General features: G+C 41.6%; 1 protein-coding gene across 4 annotated transcripts in view; it reads left to right on the top strand.

Moving 5' to 3' along the window:
• The window catches only part of CNOT8 (CCR4-NOT transcription complex subunit 8), a 34,918-nt gene extending 15,563 nt beyond the window's left edge, over positions 1-19,355 (top strand). Inside the window, exons 1-7 of one of the 4 annotated variants that reach the window (XM_043464886.1) lie at positions 1,831-1,978; positions 9,433-9,614; positions 10,731-10,924; positions 14,403-14,564; positions 15,273-15,417; positions 16,117-16,227; positions 17,850-19,355. In XM_043464886.1, coding sequence (XP_043320821.1) covers positions 9,498-9,614; positions 10,731-10,924; positions 14,403-14,564; positions 15,273-15,417; positions 16,117-16,227; positions 17,850-17,999 — 879 coding nt within the window. In that variant the 5' untranslated portion in view covers positions 1,831-1,978; positions 9,433-9,497 and the 3' untranslated portion in view covers positions 18,000-19,355. Of the gene's footprint in view, positions 1-1,830; positions 1,979-2,110; positions 2,301-9,432; positions 9,615-10,730; positions 10,925-12,650; positions 12,711-14,402; positions 14,565-15,272; positions 15,418-16,116; positions 16,228-17,849 lie in introns of those variants that run through there. The other 3 variants (XM_043464885.1, XM_043464887.1, XM_043464888.1) reach the window with 3 other exon arrangements.

The raw sequence follows: 19,355 nt of genomic DNA, 5'->3' as shown, positions 1-19,355 counted from the left end.
GCAAGAGAATTAGTAATAACAGAAAGGGTTGGCTGGCTAAGGAAATCACCCTGTCTTGTTCTTAAGGAGAACTGATTTTACAACCAGTGTTCCTCAGTTTTTTAAAACCTATATACTCTCCCAGTTCAGAAGATGTTTAACTCTTAGTTACTGTAATGACCATTCATAATGTGTGCCATTCAAAAGCAAGTTTTTTTTTTTTTCCAAATGTGATATATATTATTGAATATATTCTTCTCCTCTTATTCATCTGGGACTTCCCTCCCATCAAAATCAGTGATTTACACAGTTGTTCTAATTTTGCAATAAGCAAGGGCAGCATAAAATCCATTGTTTGCAACAAACACTCCAAGGTCTTCGGAAATACAAGCTATCAGGGTGTTCGTTTTACACTTAACTTGTGTAACCTGAGAAATGAACAGTCAATTTTGGGTTTGGGGGTGTTGGAGAGGGGAGAAGATGGGGTATGTTTCCTACTTGATTGTTTCAGTGCACACCAGGCCAGTGCTGTGGGGAAAATAGAGGCTGTTCTTCATGTGACTAGCTCTTGATAGAGCTACCCTGTACTGAATGTAATGACAGAGTAGATAAGAGGATATTAGAAACTCACAGGACAGGGAGAAGGGAGTGTCTTGTCTGCCTTCTCCATCACAGTATTGCTGAATGGAATGATTGTTAAGCCTGCAGCAGTGCTAACAAACACTGAATATTTCAAGGATAACAGGCCAGAAACAATGCTTTATTGAATACACTTCTATATCTTGTACAGCGTTTGTCCATTTATTAACACAAACATCTTGTGAGATGATTTTTCATAACCCTCTTAAGGATAAGGAGACAGATACTCCTTCAGAGATGGAAAGGGAAGGAGTGTTCAGAAAGTGCATTTTTAATGGGATGAACGTTCACATCCCTGGGGTTGAATTTGCTATCCGCTTACCAACAGCTCCTTCAAGGGAAGGAGCTTCAAGGAGGATGACTCTCTATGCTCTGGGGAGCCTGCACCTTCTCACAGGGACGGGGTGGAGGTTTTGCGTGAGTTGACTGTGAGGGCTGCTTGGAATTCATAACTGTTCAGGAAGTCAGTGTTCTGCGTTCTCTCCCACCATCGGAGAACACCAGGCAGCCTTGCATCCGAGCTCGGCCAAGCTGCCAAGAACAGGAGTTGGCAAAGAGCTCTCTTTCCAAACAAGATTCACGGATAATCAGAGGGCAGGTGCGGGCTTTGAAGGAACCTAAGCTAGGCCTGGACCTCCCTGCTCTCACAGCGAAGATCTGGCAAGTTCGCTTAGCATCCGCCACGTCTCGGAGCTTCTCGGAAAGCGGGACGGCACCAGCATTCGCCCTGTGCCCCCTCTACCAAGGCCGCGTCTTCTTTGTAACTCGAACAGACCCGAGGGCTAGTTGCTATGGTAGCGGCGCTGGCTCGGCTCCCTGAGCCCGGGAGGTGGGGAGCGGGCCTTGGTGGATGTCCCCTAGACTTTATTTGGGGTTGCTGCCCCACTCCCAACCAATTGTTTGTTAGAAAGGAAGTCGTAAGGTAGATGTCTTGTAATTGAAGTGTCCAGAGGGCCGTATTAGTATAATAGGAAGGGGTCAGGACAAACCCCCATCGGCTCCCCCCACCCCCAGCAAACCTCCCTAAAAGTCTGCTGCCGCCGATTTTAATGGTCCTTCAGAGAAGGGAGAAAGAACCCAAACGTCGTTAATTGTGAAGAATGAGTCAGACAGACCAAGCCCTTCCCTCGGCCTTTAGTCTAGCTAGGCCACGCCCACCACCGGGAGGAGGCTAGCCTTAGACCACGCCCCTTCTCTTGAGCGCGCGCGGAAGGCGAACCGAAATGGAGGAGCAGTAGCGTTGATGAACCAGCGCAACTAACCGCGCCAAGGCCGGAGGGGCCTGTATTCCGCGTGCGTCGTTCGAGGTCGCCCCGCCCCGCCGTTTTCGCGCCCGCGCGGCGCTCCCGCGAGGCCACAGGTTGGGCGAACAAGCACAGGATCGCCGGGGCGCGCAGAAGGGGAGGGGCAGGCGGAGTCAGGCGCGCGCGCGCCAGGAGGGACGCGAAAGGAGCAGGCGAGTCGGGCGGATCGGATGGATAGAGCGGTGCAGCCAGGTTGTTTGGAGGCGGTGCGTAAGGCCGCTCTGGGCCCGAGAGCGCCCATCTCACTGGGCCGCTCGATTCTAGGACCCGATCCGGGGCAGGGGGAGGAGAACACCGGGTCAAGGGCCACCGTCGCCGCTCCAGGAAAGTCCTCCCGCCAGCCCGTCTGCCCGCGCTTTGCGGGCTCTGCCTGTCAGGGTAAGCGGGTCCAGGCTTATCAGGGAGGAGCATGAGATGAGAGAGTGTGGGACGCCATCAGGGGCCTGCGGGAGGAAAGGGAGTGGGGGCGTGCGTGAGGGAGAGGGTATGAGAAGAGAAAGAGGCCCATCAAATAGTAGTCATAATAATCACCACTAGCACACGACAGTAATATTGAAGTGCTATGTACCGGAGCTTGAAGAGCACCTTATGAGCTTCATTCTGTTAACCCCTACTGCAGCCCTCCGAGATGTATGTCATCATTAAACCCATTTTAAAAGAAGGGAAAACTGAGGCAGGAGAGAGGTTAAGTAACTTAGGCAATGCCTTATAGCTCCTTCGCGTCCTCGCTTGGAATTTAGGTCTCTCTGGCCCTAAGGGGTGTAATTTAAATATCTTTGTTTAAAAAAAAAAAAAAAAAGAAGTGGGGTTAGGAGGAGGAGAGGGGTGAGGGTGGTTTGCAGTGGGAGGGTGATCCAGAGCTGGCGAGAAGGATGAAGGAAGAAGGTGTAAGGCAGGGGACCTGAGTTTGGAACCTCGCGCGCCTCCCCCTTCTTGGTTCTTGCGGCCTCACAACTTTTCCTTGCTGTTCGGTGGCTTTCTGAACCAGAGCTCTTGGCTCTGGAGGAGCCAGCTCACAGGTCCGGGCCACAAGGGTGGTTTTAAAACTAGTTGAACTGCGGTTCGGTCCAGGGTTGTGTCTTGGGACACTGTTTGGCGGGGGCGGAGGACGGCGGCCCCCGCGGCCGGGATAGGGAGAACCGCCCCCCCCCCCGCCCCCCCTCCCCCCCCCCCCTCCCCCCTCCCCCCTCCAGGAGGCTGCCATTTCTTCTAAAGTGCTGCTACTTCCTTTTCCTTCTTAGCCGTGCGCTGCAAAGCCTTTGTCCTGTCCGCTAGAATGGGGAAGTCTTGTTTATTGTTTCCTCGCACTGAACTGCACACACAGCCTCAAACAAAACAAACGCAGGAAAACCAAAACATGCTTTTCCCAAGCAAGGTCTGGTACTCTGGATTGCTTGCAGAGAAAGCGTTCTGTTGACTTTTTCCTGAGTTGCTCTTCAGAGCTTTCCTGAGTCAGTAAGGAGCTTTGTTTTGGAGAAGTTACCCTGTAGATCATTGAGGGGCGATCTGCTTAGTTTGTTTTACAGATGAGCACAGGGCAGACACCTCAGGAACTCCTGAGAGGCCTTACACAGTCTAGTACTGGCAAACAACAGGTATCAGGGCTTGTATTTTGCTTTCCTATAGAGTGGAGTAGCTTCTGTGGGAGTCAGGTTTTCAGGTCAGCCTGCGGGGCAAACCTTGCATGCAACCAGAATTATCATTAAAAATTCCTTAGGAAAGTGCAGAATTGGAAATGGCCATTGTGTTTCTCAGAAAACCTAGCACAGTTGTTTCGCCTTCATTTTTTAAAAAAAGATAATTTATTTATTTAGTTTTGGCTCTGCTGGAGCTTCCTTGCTGCGGAGGCTTTTTCCCTAGTTGCAGAGACTGGAGGCTACTTTCTAGTTGCGGTGTGTGGGCTTCTCATTGTGGTGGCTTCTCTTGTTGCGGAGCACAGGCTCTAGGCAAGCGGGCTTCAGTAGTTGTGGCACACAGTCTTAGTTGCTCCGCAGCACGGGGGATCTTCCTGGACCAGGGATCAAACCTGTGTCCCCTGCATTGGCAGATGGAGTCTTAACACTGCTCCACTAGAGAAGTCTTCTCCTTCAGTTTTGAAACTTACTATGGTTTCTTTGGTTGTAATCCACGTATAGTAATTAGGTTACCTTTAGGGGCTGTGTTGAACAGATACACACAGTTGAATGGCATAGAGTCATTCTACACTATGAGGCGCCCTGTACTGTGCTGTGTTGGCACTGAGAGGCTTAGGAAGAAGACTAAGGACCACGGGGAAAAGTATGTTTATTGATCCCCATTTTAGGCTCATACTGGAGCTTGTGCTCACTGAGTGCAAACTGGCAGGCAGAATTGTTAGCTTTATTTATTATTATCATCATTATTTCTGTCGTTTTCGGCTAACACTAGTAATTTACGCTAAATTAAATGTGTGTAATGTTCCTTTTCAGTTTTTGAGTGGCACTACACTTTGCTGCTTCCGAGCCATTGTTTTGTTTTTGCATAGTTTTCCTAGATGAGGGTTTGGTGGAAGCATGTGTTAAATGTTTGGCCAGTGGTCTGGTTTTGACTTCCTTGTTTGTCAGTACTATAACAATGATTATACATACTTCCCAGCTGGCTCAGTGGTAAAAAATCTGCCTACCAGTGCAGGAGATGCAGGAAATTTGGGTTCAGTCCCTAGGTCGTGAAGATCCCCTGGAGAAGGGAATGGTAACCCATTCCATTATTCTTGCCTGGAAAATCTCATGGACAGAGGAGCCTCGTGGGCTACAGTCCATGGAGTTGAAAAGAGTCAGATATGACTGAGTGTATTTACACACATATAACAATGGTTAGCTTTTAAAAATAAGTAAAAAAAATTTTATTGTAGTTGATGTACAAAATTATATGTTACAGGTGTACAACAGTGATTCACAATTTTTAAGTGTTGTACTCCATTTATAGTTATTATAAAATACTGGCTATATATATTCCTTGTGTACAGTATATTGTTACAGCTTATTTTATACATAATAGTTTGTACTCTTAATCCCCAATCCCTATATTATAAAGAGAATTTTCTTGGAAATGGAGGTCATGATACTACCTTTTAAAATTAATGTCTTTGAGTTTCAGTTTTCTTATCTGTAAAATATAGAGAAAGATTATTTTTGTTTAGTTGCTCTGTCATCTCCAACTCTTGGCGACCCCATGGACTGTAGCCCTCCAGGCTCCTCTGTCCTTGGGATCTCCCAGGCAAGAATACTATAAGTAGGTTGCTGTTTCCTTCACTGGGGGATATTCCTGACCCAGGGGTTAAACCGGAGTCTCCTGAATTGGTGGGTGGATTCTTTACCACTGAGCCACCAGGGAAGCCTGTAGAGAATGATAGTACTGTAAAAGTTGTTGTGAGTTTTCTTCGCTGTTATTTTGACACAAATCCCACATTTTATGTCCAGTCACTTACAACTATTTTGCGTTATCCGTAAAAGGTGAGAACTTAAAAAAAACCCCAAAAACTATTAACTGCTATGTAACACCAAAAAAAAAAAAAAAAAGGAAGGGGGAGTAAAGAAAACCTTGAAACCAAAAAATTCAGACATTGTTCAGACTTCTACTTGTCTCAAAAATGTTAGAATTTTTTTTCCTATGAATTGTTTAGAGCAGAGTTTAACTAAGGTCTGTATGTTTTGATTGATTGATAGGTATCCTGAGAGTCTTTTACCTTTATTTCTTGTAATTTATTTGTTGAAGAAGCTGGATTCTCTAGTGTCCTATAGAAGTTTCTGGATTTTGTTGCTTGAGTTTCTCTGGTGTCATTTAACGTGTTCCTGTGTTCTGATTTTCTGTATATTAGTGGTTAAATATAGAGACTTGGTCAGATTCAAGTTAAATTTTTTTTGCAAGACAACTTCATTGTGGTGATGTGTTTTGTTTTTGAGACACATAATACCTGGTGGTCTCTTTTTGTGATGATTACAGCCATAGTGATTATTTTAACATCTTTATTGAGATGTAATTTACATACTATAAAAACACCTATTTCATGTAAAATTCAGTGATTTTTCTTTAGTAAATTTTTTGAGTTGTGCAATAATCATTTTTATGGAGTTGGGGAACATTTCTGTCTCTTCAGTAAGATAAACCTCATTCCCATTTATATAACTCTCAGTCCTGTTCTATTGTGTAATCTTTTCTGTCTTGATAGATTTTTTTTTTGCCTTTTCTGGATATTCCATATAAATGCCAGATGTTTAAATTCATTAGGAGTTACAAAACAGTGATAGTCTATTACTCCATAATTTATTTTTAGCTATACAACCTGTGAAGAGAAACTTTCAACTATTTGATTTTTTGGGGTTATAGTTTATATAGGAAAGACAGGATACATATTTTTAAACATAAGTCCATTCACTCTCATTCTCTAATGGTGCCCAATTAATGTATTTTCTTAGCTCATTATGAACTCTTAAAAGATTTTTATTTATTTATTTGTTTATTTAGTCTTGGCTGTGCTGATTTTTTATTGTTTGGACTTTTCTCTAGTTCCAGCAAGCCAGGGCTACTCTCTAGTTGTGGTGTGAGGGTTTCTCATTGTGCTGCCTTCTTTTGTTGCGGAGATGGGCTCTAGGGCACAGGCTTAATAGTTGCGCGTGGGTTTAGTTGCTCTGTGGCATGTGGGATTTTCCCCAACCAGGGATCGAACCTGTGTCTCCTATGTTAGGCGGATTCTTTACCACTGAGCCACCAGGGAAGCCCCATTATGAACTCTTGGATTTAAATCTCTATCTGAGAAGTCATGATACATCGTAGTAATTATCCATAAAGATATTCAGATCATATTTTGTTTGACCAGAGGGAACCTCTTCAGATTGTTCCCTGCGTTCTTTTAATAAAACATTAGGAATTGGCCTGCAATGCAGGAGACGTGAGTTCGATCCTTGGGTTAGGAAGATTCCTTGGAGAAGGGAATGGCTGACCACTTCAGTGTTCTTGCCTGGAGACTTCCATGGACAAGAGAAGCCTGGTGGCCTACAGTCCATGAAATCACAAAGTGTTGGATACAACTGAGACTAAGCAACTAACGCTTTGACATTAGAGCTTCTTAGCTCGGGAACCTTGTTCTAAGGGTTTAAATAATCTAATTATTTAAGCCTAATCTTTGCTGCTTGGAGGGCAAAGACATTTTTTGCTTGAGTTGCTTTTGTTGTTTTGTTTTTATGTAAATGTCTCACTAGGCATACCCACTTCCCCTCAAGTAGTTTTATGGTTGTGTTTGATGTGACACCAAAAAGGAAGTGCATGAAGGGGTACTGATATAACATTAATGGGCATAGAAATGGTTTTATGCCCTATTGCAGGGGAACATCTTAAGCGGGGTTTAGAATCTAAAGTTTTGGGTTCCAGCATTTTCTTTCTTTCTTTCTTTTGGCTACATTGCATGGCTTGTGGGATCTTAGTTCCTTGACGCGGGATCAAATCTGGGTCCCCCGCAGTGAGAGTGCTGAGTCCTAACCACTAGTCCACCAGAAAATTTCTCAGCATTTTCTTAATTATGGTCAGATATTGGAATTTACTCCACACTCAGTCTGAACTTCTGCCATTTTTCTGATGTTCTTGATTAGTTCATTTTCATGCCGTTAATTTATGCCTATTGTGTGTAGAACAAAAATGAGAAGAAATGAATTCTGCCTTTAAGAAGTGTTCACCCATATTTGTTAGGAAGCTACTACACAGTCTACTTAAGTTTCAGAGTGATTACAGAAAATCTACTATAATTTCAGAGAAGCATCTGTCAAAGTATGGAGTAACTAGAATAAGTGGAATCTTCAGAGGTTGGTAATATACCAACAGATTGGTTTCTCAGAAGTGTCTCAGAGAAATGATAGCACGTGGGAATGCCAATTTTGTTTTGATCCAGATTCTTATTTTTGCATCTGCCTAGCTATGGTGTTGATATAATCATAGCTATATGACGGTAGCTACGCATCTGCCTGGCTATAATTTTGTATGGATGTGAAAGTTGAACCATAAAGAAGGCTGAGCACCGAAGAATTGATGCTTTTGAATTGTGGTGCTGGAGAAGACTCTTGAGAGTCCCTTGGACTGCAAGGAGGTCAAATCAGTCAGTCCTAAAGGAAATCAACCCTGAATAGTCATTGAAAGGACTGATGGTGAAATTGAATCTCCAGTATGGTGAAGCTGAAGCTCCAATACTTTGGCTACCTGATGCGAAGAGCTGATTCATTGGGAAAGAAAGACTGATGCTGGGAAAGGTTGAAGGCAAAAGGAGAAGGGTGTGTCAGAAGATAAGATGGTTAGATCACATCACTGACTCAGTGGTCATGAATCTGAGCAAACTCTGGAAGATAGTGAAGGACCGGGAAGCCTGGTGTGCGGCAGTCCCTGAGGTCACAGAGTCAGGCATGACTTGGCAACTGAATAACAACAGCATCTTGCAAGCAAAGATTCATTTTACTCTTTCTAGGAATTTTCCCTTGAATATATTCAGTGGAGCCCACTCTTACATTGTGTTGAAGATCTGTGTGTGGGCTTGCTTTTTAAGTAAATACCATTATGATAAGCTCCTTTTTGTCATTTTGTAACCAAGCACATCATTGCTATAGTAGCGGCATTACTCTTAAAACTGAACCAGGTTGAGTTTATCTTGTTGCCTCCCCAGTTTCTTACCAGAATATACATTGTAAATCATGTTGCTTCTGGTTGAATTATTTATACCTGCTATCTTCTCTGTTTTTATTATTGAATTGCTGCTTAGTTTCTTATAATATTATATGGTGGAAAGTAGACATTAATAATTCAAATCTAATTTTCATTATAGTTGCTTATATTAGCCCTTGGGATTGGTTTTGACAACTTAAGTCTCTCACTTCCTGATGCATTTGCCTCTGGTTGTATTTGACTTTTTTTGGTGGGGAAAAATAATTTCCTTTTTTAGGGATTGGAGTGGCTATTCCCATGCCCATATTCATCACACGGTGTTAAGACTTCAGCATAAGAGTTCAGGTCCACATTCTTTCAGGCTTTCAGAGATCCTGGTACATTTAAACTTCCTGAAGTGATTCCTTTAGAAATGTTTCCATGATTTGGTCTGTGTGCAGAGTGATCAGAGTAATGTGAAAGTCTTGGGTAAGGATATATTTGTGTTCACAGGGGATTATTTTAGTCTTCAGTTGGTCTGGAGAGGGCTCAAAAACTGGATTAGGGTAATAGCTTCATTTCTGTGCTGAAGGGCAGCTTAGGCAAGAGTTTTTTCATGTTTAAGTAATTTTATTTATTTTCTTCAAGTTAAAGAACTGAGGAACGGAGCCAAAGTATGTGTTTGTGTGTGTGTCTGTCTCTTGACAAAGGCAAGTTCCTCCATTATATAAATGGGAGAATAAATTCAATAGTCTTAATGTTTTAGTTTAAGCTGATGACGTGATGGTATTGTTTTGATGTCTTTGTTTTGTTAACATCTTAATGCCAGTGTGTAAATGAATGTGATTTCAAAATATGTTTTTGAATGTAGATCAGATCAGCCATTAATTTGCCCTCCAACGTAGTCTGCTGAAAGCCCCTTCAAGTTTCTTCAGGATGCCTGCAGCACTTGTGGAGAACAGCCAGGTCATCTGTGAAGTCTGGGCCAGCAATCTGGAAGAAGAGATGAGGAAGATCCGAGAAATTGTGCTCAGTTACAGTTATATTGCCATGGTAAGGAGCTCTCCTCTCTTTGACTCACCTTCTGAAACGGACTTAGGGAATATTTAATATGAGATTTTGAAAGAAGTGATTACACTAAAGCCATGGGAAATTAAACATGCTGGCAGGTTATGTTGCTTTTATGAAACATCAGGGTAGCCTGTGTGTCTGAGAAGGATGTAACCTCCAGGATCTTAGATTATTGATGATGTCACTCTGTCTTTAAATAGAAGTTGTCTCAGCCCGTAGGACACATGTGTTCCACAGGTATGGTGTTAAAGCACTTTTTAAAAAGTAGTTGGCAGCATTTAAAAGTCAAGAGATCAAAAAAAAAAAGTCAAGAGATCTTACTCAAATTCCAAATTTCTGGTATCTCTGGAAAAAATGGGCACCATAGGGTCCACTTTCCTGTCCAGTATTGAGTGGCTGGAGGGAGACATGCGTCCTAGTGAAGTCACGGCCCTCTTTGAGGGGAGGCGCGTATTCTTCATTTTGCTCCAGTCTGCATTACTCATAACCCTTTTCATATTCTTTGTGCTTTACTCTGTTACTTTAACTGCCTGGAGTTTGTGACTCCTGCTGTGGAGAGTATGGAATTACGTCTTCAGGCTGGTATTCAGAAGTCTCTCTCTGATCTTGTTCCAGGCTTTTTACTTTAAGCTAAGCGAGGCTCTTGATTATTGTTTTTTAATGGCTGTCTCATGTTCCTGTATTTGTGTTTATTCATAGAGTTCTGTTCTCAACCTTGACTGTTCCTAGTTAATTGTATGAATCTAGAATGGTGTTTGGTTTATTTTTGGCCACCCTGCATGTCTTGTAGGATCTTAATTTGCCAACCAGTGAAAGTGCTTAGTCCTAACCAAATTGAGAATGTTCTTAATGGACCCAGAGCTAGTCAGCTACCTCTGACCGCATTCTGCTTAGATCTCCAGGTTGTTGTGTAAAGCTTCATGATTCTGGTGCTTCTGTAGATTAATAGAATCAGTATTTTACGGTGAATTTTCGTGCCTGAGCTTGGGGTTTGTCGTATAGCTTTTATAAATGGAGATAAAAATTTTTTTATGAATGATCAAGTCAGCATCCAGTGTCTTGTGACACCGTATGACGAGAGACTTTTTCCTTTTCCAGGACACAGAATTTCCAGGTGTTGTGGTGCGACCCATTGGTGAATTTCGTAGTTCCATAGATTACCAGTATCAGCTTTTACGGTGCAATGTTGACCTTTTAAAAATTATCCAGCTGGGCCTTACGTTCACCAATGAGAAGGGAGAATATCCTTCTGGAATCAACACCTGGCAGTTCAACTTCAAATTCAACCTTACGTAAGTGTCTGAGACACTGCTCAGTGTGATTCTTAGACTTTCTACATTTGTGTAGACTGTGACTTTAACTGATTTTATTAATTTTAAGTTTTGTTTCCCTCAAACCCAAGTAGGGGGTAGACAGAGTAGTCAAGCAGAAGATGGAGTAACAAATATTAGAAAGAAAAGCCTGCCTTAAAGAACTCTTAACAACTTGACAATCAAAAGACAGCTCAATTAAAAATGGGCACAAGATTTGAATATATATTTCTCCAAAGAAGATTTAAAGATGGCCAATGAGCTTGTGAAAAGATGGCCACCATTCTTAGTCATTAGAGAAATGCAAATCAGAACCATGAGATAGTAAACTACTTCGTACCCACTAGGCGGCTATAATCAAGAAGACATAATAGCAGATGTTGATGAGGGTATGGAGAAATTAGAACTCTCATATATTGCTGTTGGAAACATAAAATGGTGCAGCCTCTTTGGAAAACAGGCAGTTTCTCAAAGGTGAAACATGGTGTTACCCTATGACCCGGCAATTGCACCTAAAAGAAATGAAATCATACATCAATGTAAAAACTTGTGAGTGTTCCCAGCAGCATTATTCATGAAGGCCACAATGTAGAAACAGTCAGTCCAAGTGTCCGTGATCTGAGGAATGGCTCTATGTGCTATCTCCATGCCATGGAATGTTACTGGACTGTCCAGAGAGATAAACTACTGACATGTGCTATACATGCATGAATGAGCTCTGAAAACATCGTGCTAAGGGAAAGCAGCCAGACATAAAAGATCACATATCCTATAATTCTGTTTATTTGAAATGTCCAAAATAGGCCCTCTAGAAAATAGAGTAGTAATTGTCCAGGGTGGACAGCAGGGAGGTAATGGGGAGTGAGTGCTTAATGGGTATGGGGTTTCTTTTTGAGTTGATGAGGTGGCACATGATTGATAGTGGTCATACAACTCTGTGAACATACTATTGAATTGCATACTTTACATGAGGGCATTGTTTAGTATGTGAATTATATCTTAGTAGGGCTGTTTAAAATGTAAAAGGGAAATCAGTTCCCCAATTAGGAGATCAGGATTCTAATTGCAGTTTTGCCATTTCTTAGCTGGGTAAATTTCGGTCAATTATTTTACCTTCTGTAATTCAGTTTCCTTATCTGTAAATAGTGTTATTACTATCTTTCATAATAGAAATGAAGTATAGAGTATATGCTAATCAAGGGTAATTGAAACTGAAGCCTATCTGATAGTGGGCAAATTTTTATGCACTTAAAAAAGCTGTGGTAAAAACCACGCAACATGAAATTTACCATCTTAACCATATTTAAGTATACAGTTGAGTAATGTTAAGTGTATTTGCGTTGTGGTGAAGCACACCTCCAGGACTTTTTCATCTCACAAATCTGAAACTGTACCTATTGAACAAGAGCTCACCTTTTTCCTTTCCCCCAGCTCTTGGTAACCATCATTCTCCTTTGTTTCTATGAATTTGACTACTTTAGATATCTCATATAAGTGGAATCATACAGTATTTGTCTTTTTGTGACTGGCTTATTTTACTTAGCATAATGGTGCTGGAGAAGACTCTTGAGAGTCCCTTGGACAGCAAGGAGATCAAACCAGTCAATCCTAAAGGAAATCAACCCTGAATATTCATTGGAAGGACTGATGCTGAAGCTGAAGCTCCAATACTTTGGCCACCTGATGTGAAGAGCCGACTCATTGGAAAGACCCTGATGCTGGGAAAGATTGAAGGCAAAAGGAGAAGAGGGCGGCAGAGGATGAGATGGTTAGATAGCATCACTGACTCAATGGATATGAATCTGAGCAAACTCCGGGAGATAGTGAAGGACAGGGAAGCCTTGTGTGCTCCAATCCATGGGGTCGCAGAGTTGGACACAACTTAGTGATTGAACAACAACGAATGTCCTCAAGGGCCATCCATGTTGTCATATGTGGCAGAATTGCCTCCCTTAGCTGAGTAGTAGTCCGCTGTACGTATGTGCTGTATATTGTTCATCTGTTCATCCGTTGATGGACACTGGTTGTTTACATCTTGTGGCTGTTGTGAATAGCTCTGCTGTGAACATGGATGTGCAGATATCACCTCGAGATACTGGTTTTCTGTCCTTTGTATTTATACCTAGAAGTGGCATTGCTGGATCATGTCATAGTTCTTCTTCGAAATTTTTGAGGAGGATGGAATTTTTAAGGGGAAAATTTGGGGAGATCATTGTTTTGCTCATTAAATGAGGTGGTGTTAGTGTATTTCCTGTTGGGCCCTAGTTCTTGAAAACTGCTTTGTTTAATTGGGACCAGGAGCATCTGATAGGTCAGGAATAATTTTTTGATTATTGTTCATTTATTTTGGAGCTTTCTTTGAGGTTCAGAGAATAAATTTAGGAGATGATGTGGATCTTTCCTTTAACTGCAGTTTTTGCGTCCAAGCCAGAGCTTATTATTTGTACCATGACGACAGTTTAGTACACAGGAAAAATAAGGGTTATATTTATTGCACGGTTGGTGTTTGTATTTAAAATAGTGTTTATTTTAGTAAGAATAAGACTGTGATTCAACACTGGTTTCAGTTTAGTGGAAAAAATTGAGATTGTGTTGTTTTGCTTTCTAGTGTTCTGTCCTAATTTAAGTTTATATGAAAAACAAAAGGCAAGCAGTGAAACCTAGTGGAAAAGGAGGAAAACACAGACCTACATTTGTGTTTTGTGGTGTTAATACATATTCCTGTGTTTAGATTAATGGATCTTTACAGTGGAATGCTGTTTCAGAGACACAAAGACTGTGTTATATCTGTGAGTGTTGATCTGGAAAGACTGTCTGTGATGTGTAGATATAGGGATGGAGGTGTGTCTGTGGGTAGAGAAAACAGGGTATGTAAACTGAGATGAGGGCTTCCCTCATAGCTCAGTCGGTAAAGAATCTGCCTGTAATGCAGGAGACCCAGGTTCGGTTCCTGGGTCGGGAAGATCCCCTGGAGAAGGAAATGGCAACCCACTCCCGTATTCTTGCCTGGAGAATCCTATGGACAGAGGAGCCTGGCAGGCTACAGTCTGTAGGGTCGCAAGAGTCGGACACGACGTAGCGACTAAACCAACCAACCAAACTGAGATGAAAGAAAGAAAAGTTATTTCTATGTGGTAGCATTATAATAAAATTATTTTTTCCACTTTCTGCTATTTTTAAATTTTTGTATTGATTGATTCTGCTTTTCTTTAAATGAGAAAATGTGGATCTTTCATAATGAATACACTTATTTTGCAGGGGAAAAATCCCATTTTTCTTTCTGTAACAGATAAGATTACTTTGTTTGCTAGAATACTGGAAGGAATGAATTGATTTATTTGTAAAGTATGAAAGCAATTCAAGAATACTTGTTCTGTGATTTATAAGGTGATGGTAATATTGTTGCCCACTCCTTCTTTTACTATACTAGGAGCTAAGAAATGAATGCCTTCTTTTTTAGAGAGGACATGTACTCCCAGGATTCCATAGATCTCCTCGCTAACTCAGGACTGCAGTTTCAGAAGCATGAAGAGGAAGGGATCGACACACTGCACTTTGCAGAGCTGCTTATGACCTCCGGGGTGGTTCTCTGTGACAACGTCAAATGGCTTTCATTTCACAGGTCAGTCTCAGTGTTTCTCTTTTGCTTTGGGAGCAGGCAGTCGAATTCTTACATTACGTTTGCAGTCCTCTTGGCACTCTTGTTGTTCACTAGCCGTTATAAAGTTGAAATGATAACTGTTGCTCACGTTTCAGTTTCTCAAAAAACACTTTGGAGCTTATACTGGTTTATTTCACACAGTATTAGGCTGTGTCCCGTGGCTGTCAGTGGGTATATTCCAGGTGGAAAGATGGAGGGTGGAAAGGATAGAAGACTTGGTCACCTTTTCTTGTCATTTAAATGGCTGGCGTGGAGTTTCCTGGGTACTCAAAAACCACATTCCCCTTAAGAGGTTGTTTTTTTTTTTTTTTTTTCCATGCTGCGTTGCTTGTGGGATCTCAGTCCCCGACCAAGGGTTGAACCCAGGCCACAGTGAAAGCTGCTAACTGCTAGACCACTAAAGAACTCTCTACCTTTCACTGCTTTTAAATTTTTGATGTGTAAAACCCACATTGATAAACCCTTGGGTTCACTTACATACATCCCATATTAATCTGTTATGTTGTCATTTAATGGAAAGTTCAGAGTATAGGATCAGCTGTAGTCCTTTGGAAAACTGAAATTCCTAACATGAGGTAGCACCATAAGCTCTGAGAAATAGGTATTTGAATGCTGGGGGCTGATAACTGCTGATAACTCTTACCTTACTGCCTCATTCTCTCCTTATAGTGGCTATGATTTCGGCTACATGGTGAAGTTGCTTACAGATTCTCGTTTGCCAGAAGAAGAACATGAATTCTTTCATATTCTGAATCTTTTCTTCCCATCCATTTATGATGTGAAATACCTCATGAAGAGTTGTAAAAATCTTAAGGTACACAGTATTTTTCTTAATATATAGTAACAACAACAAGAAAAAGATAAAAATGTAGACTTGTCATTTTGCTTTATTGCAGTTTGTTGAGCACGTGTCCTTGAGATCCTGCTGGGTGCCATTCTGGTGCTAGACAGGGTGTATATAGAGTTGATTGGCACAGGAATTTGTGTGGTAACTGTCTTTGACCTGGGCATGAACGGAGCCTTCTGCTTCTCTCACCCTAAGGCAGGCATTCCTCACTTAGGGCCCACGAACCTAGTGAAACATTTGGAGACATGAGGTGTGTGTACAATTTGTTAGGGATGGGGTTTGCAGTCTACCAGACTCTCAGAGAAGTTCTTAGCTCTAAACAATTTTAAGAACTCTCTCCCCTAAAAATTGCTAATCTTAGAGGCTTCCATCTAGAATTGCACTGGCATTTACTGTTTTCCCAACCTTGTTTTCCAGCAGTGAGGACTTTGAATGGCAGAGGTCTGACAAGATTAATATAGAAAAGAAAGGAGTGAAAAGTGGTCAACTATAAGACAGTGTATCATTTGGAGGGTTAAAAAGGGGATAGTCTGGGGTGAGGCCTGTTAAGTAAATAGTTGACATAGTTGACTCCAGTAGGGAAGACAGACATAGTTGACAGACATAGTTGACTCCAGTAGAGAAGTTCGGTCTGTAGTGTTGAATGTGTTTTCCTTCCATCTCCAGGGAGGTCTTCAGGAAGTTGCTGATCAGTTGGATTTGCAGAGAATTGGAAGGCAGCACCAGGCAGGCTCAGACTCACTGCTGACGGGAATGGCATTCTTCAGGATGAAAGAGGTAAGGCAAAAGGCTTTTTGGAAATTTATAGTTTCTCTTAGAAGTTGACGGCCACCTTGAAAGCAGGGTTTTTTTGGTGTGTGTTTGTTATGCGTATGTTAAACACACTATGATTTGAGAGGCAAAGAAACATTCTGAAATGGAGGTTACTCAGCATGCTCAAGTCTAGAAGTGTACTTGGTGTTCCTTGCAGCGCTCATCCTTGCAATTATTTGCTTTTCTTCTGATTTCTGTAATATGAACACATTTGTTAAACCACCCACTCATTTTATGCTAAGTTTGATTAATTATCAAATGTCCCAATCTGACATCATACTCAGTGGTGAAAAGCTGAAATTTTTTCCTCTAAGATGAGGAACAAGACAAGGATACCCACTCTCACCACTTTTATTCGACAAGGTTTTGGAAGTCCTAGCTGGAGCAGTTAGGCAAGAAAAAGAAATTGAAGGCATTCCAATCAGAAAGGAGAAAAACTGTCAGTATTTGCAGATGACATACTATATATAGGAAACTACAAAGACTCTATCAAAAAACTTTTAGAACTAATAGATGAATCCAGTAAAATTGCAGGATAAAAAAATATAAAAAATCTTTTGTGTCTATATACTGATAGTGAACTATCAGAAAGAGAAACTATGAAAACAGCCTCATTTACATCAGAAAGAATAAAATGACCTTGGAATAAATTTTACCAAGGAGGTGAAGGACCTGTACACTGAAAACTGTGAGACACTGATGAAAGAAACTGAGGACATAAGTCAATGGAAAGATGTTCTGAGCTCATGGATTGGAAGAGTTAATATTGTTAATTCATGCTACTCAAAGCAGTCTATAGAGTGAATGTAGTCCTGATCAAAATTCCAATGGGGCATTTTTTCACAGAAATAGCACAAATAATCCTAAAATTTGTATGGAACCACGAAAGACCCCAAATAGCTAAAGCCATCTTGAAAAAGAAAAACAAAGCTGGCAACATCATGCTCCCAGTTTTGTGCTCTGGGGTACCCTTGGCGGTGTCTGGAGACGTTTTCGGCTGTCACAAGCTGGGGAGTGGGGTTATGCTGCTGGATGCCCCACAGTGCTCCCGTACACTGGAGCACCTCCTCAGCCCCCAGCAGAGCCTTCTCCTGCCTACTAGCGCTCAGAAGGCTGAGACACCTTGCTGTGTGTACTTCACATCCATTTTCGTAGCAACCTATTACTGTATTACCCACTTTATGGATGGGAATCTGTGCCTTAAGGAGTGCTGAAGTGACTTTCACACAGTGAGTCAGTCTGAGGCTAGAGCTCAAGCTCTTAACCGTTGTGTTAACTATTAAAGAGAAGGGAGGAAGTAGAGGCCATTGTACTAAAAGCAGCAGCAGAGGGATCCTGGCAGTGAAAACTCATGGAAAGTATCAGTAGAATTCTGTTTTCAAAGGAGAACCTATATACAGAGAAAGGAACATGAAAAGACTATGCATAGGAGAGGTTTGGAGCCTTTCTTTATGAAGTTAGCTTCTAGTTGGCTAGATTTTCAAGGCCTTAAGAAAGCTGGGAGGTGCTGACGTGATAGTGTTGCCTGATTCTTGGCATGACTCTTGGCATGGTTCTCACCAGGGGTTCTCTGTCCTATCCTGCAGTTGTTTTTTGAGGACAGTATTGATGATGCCAAGTACTGTGGGCGGCTCTATGGCCTAGGCACGGGAGTGGCCCAGAAGCAGAATGAGGATGTGGACTCTGCCCAGGAGAAGATGAGCATCCTGGCGATCATCAACAACATGCAGCAGTGATGGCGGCGAGGCTCTGCAGGGCGGGCCGGCCCCAGAGTGGTGCTTCCTGTGCTGACCGTGTATACTTACCTTCCTCCCCGAGAGAAGACGCCTGTTTTGAGCAAACTGTACCTACCATCTGTGTTGACAGACTTTTGTTTTACTGAAGACAAAAGATGACTTTATTTTAGATCCAGAAGAAGTTTGCTCTGAATTTGTAACGTCTGCCCTATTCCTCATCCCTAAGCCTCTCTTCTCCAGTTACCTCCTGCCACCAGCATCCATGGCTCCTTTGACACATTTTAAAATCCAGGACAAATCGGAAACAAACTAGTAAAATGTATATAACTCTTACCTGTTGTCATTCTTTTTCTTTTAAATTTGTTGCTAATCTCTGAGGATGAAGACTTCTTGCTGTGAACCTCAGCTGAGCTGAGGGCTTCCAGCAAAAGTAGAACCAAGTGATGGGCTTGTGAAGTGGGTTATAGATGTTGAGCCTTTTCCTTTCTTTCCTTTCTTTTGTTTGACTTTTCTCGAGGACATTTGCTTTCCTCACACTTTGTTGGTCTTATGTATTATTATGTGGAAATGAATTAGTGCTGAAATATGAAGACCAGATAATGAAAACGTTCCTTAAAAACAAATTTCTACTGCATCTGTCTACACATTATGTACAAGGAACTCCAGAATGGGTATTAAGTTAACCACTTAAATGTCTTCAAATCTGTTCCATTGTGCCACTGAGATTTGCTGTGACATATGCATCATTTGAAATCATTTTAAGTGTTCATTTCATAAAATATCTTGGAAATTACCGAGAGCAGGTTTTGGGTCATAAGTCTGTTATATTTTCAGTGATGTGATTTCAGATAGATGGTTGTCTCTGTTCTCCCACCTCTCTTCTCTGTTTTCTGTGCTTTTCCTTTTCAGAAAACTGAGAAGTTAGGGACATGGATTAATGTGAGTACCAGGAAGGTGAGTCTTTAAAAAGTCACAGTGGTTACATGTAAACAGGGCAGAAAGGAATTTGGTTTATAGGGTTCTCTTGGAGTAATATCCCATGCACAACTGGGGTAAGGAAGCTCAGGATTGTGATTTTTTTTTTTTAAACTAGTCATTTAAAAAGTATGCTGTATTTTTTTTTTTTTTTGAATGACTACAGTATGGACAATTTCAAAAACCAAAAACTCCTTTGGAATAGTGGAAATGAAAACTCACTGAAGTGGATGCATAGTCTTGCATTTTAAAAGCTTATGGAAAACTCAATTTGAAATGATTAAAAAATGTCAAGTATTATAAGCTGGTATTTAAGATGCTTGTAAATATTATTTATGTTTTTAATTTTGTAAAATAAAGATTTCTTTTTAACCACTGGCA

This window comes from Cervus canadensis, chromosome 4 (genome assembly GCF_019320065.1).
Source record: "Cervus canadensis isolate Bull #8, Minnesota chromosome 4, ASM1932006v1, whole genome shotgun sequence".
Lineage (NCBI taxonomy): Eukaryota > Metazoa > Chordata > Mammalia > Artiodactyla > Cervidae > Cervus > Cervus canadensis.
This window is presented reverse-complemented; position numbering and strand designations above follow the sequence as displayed.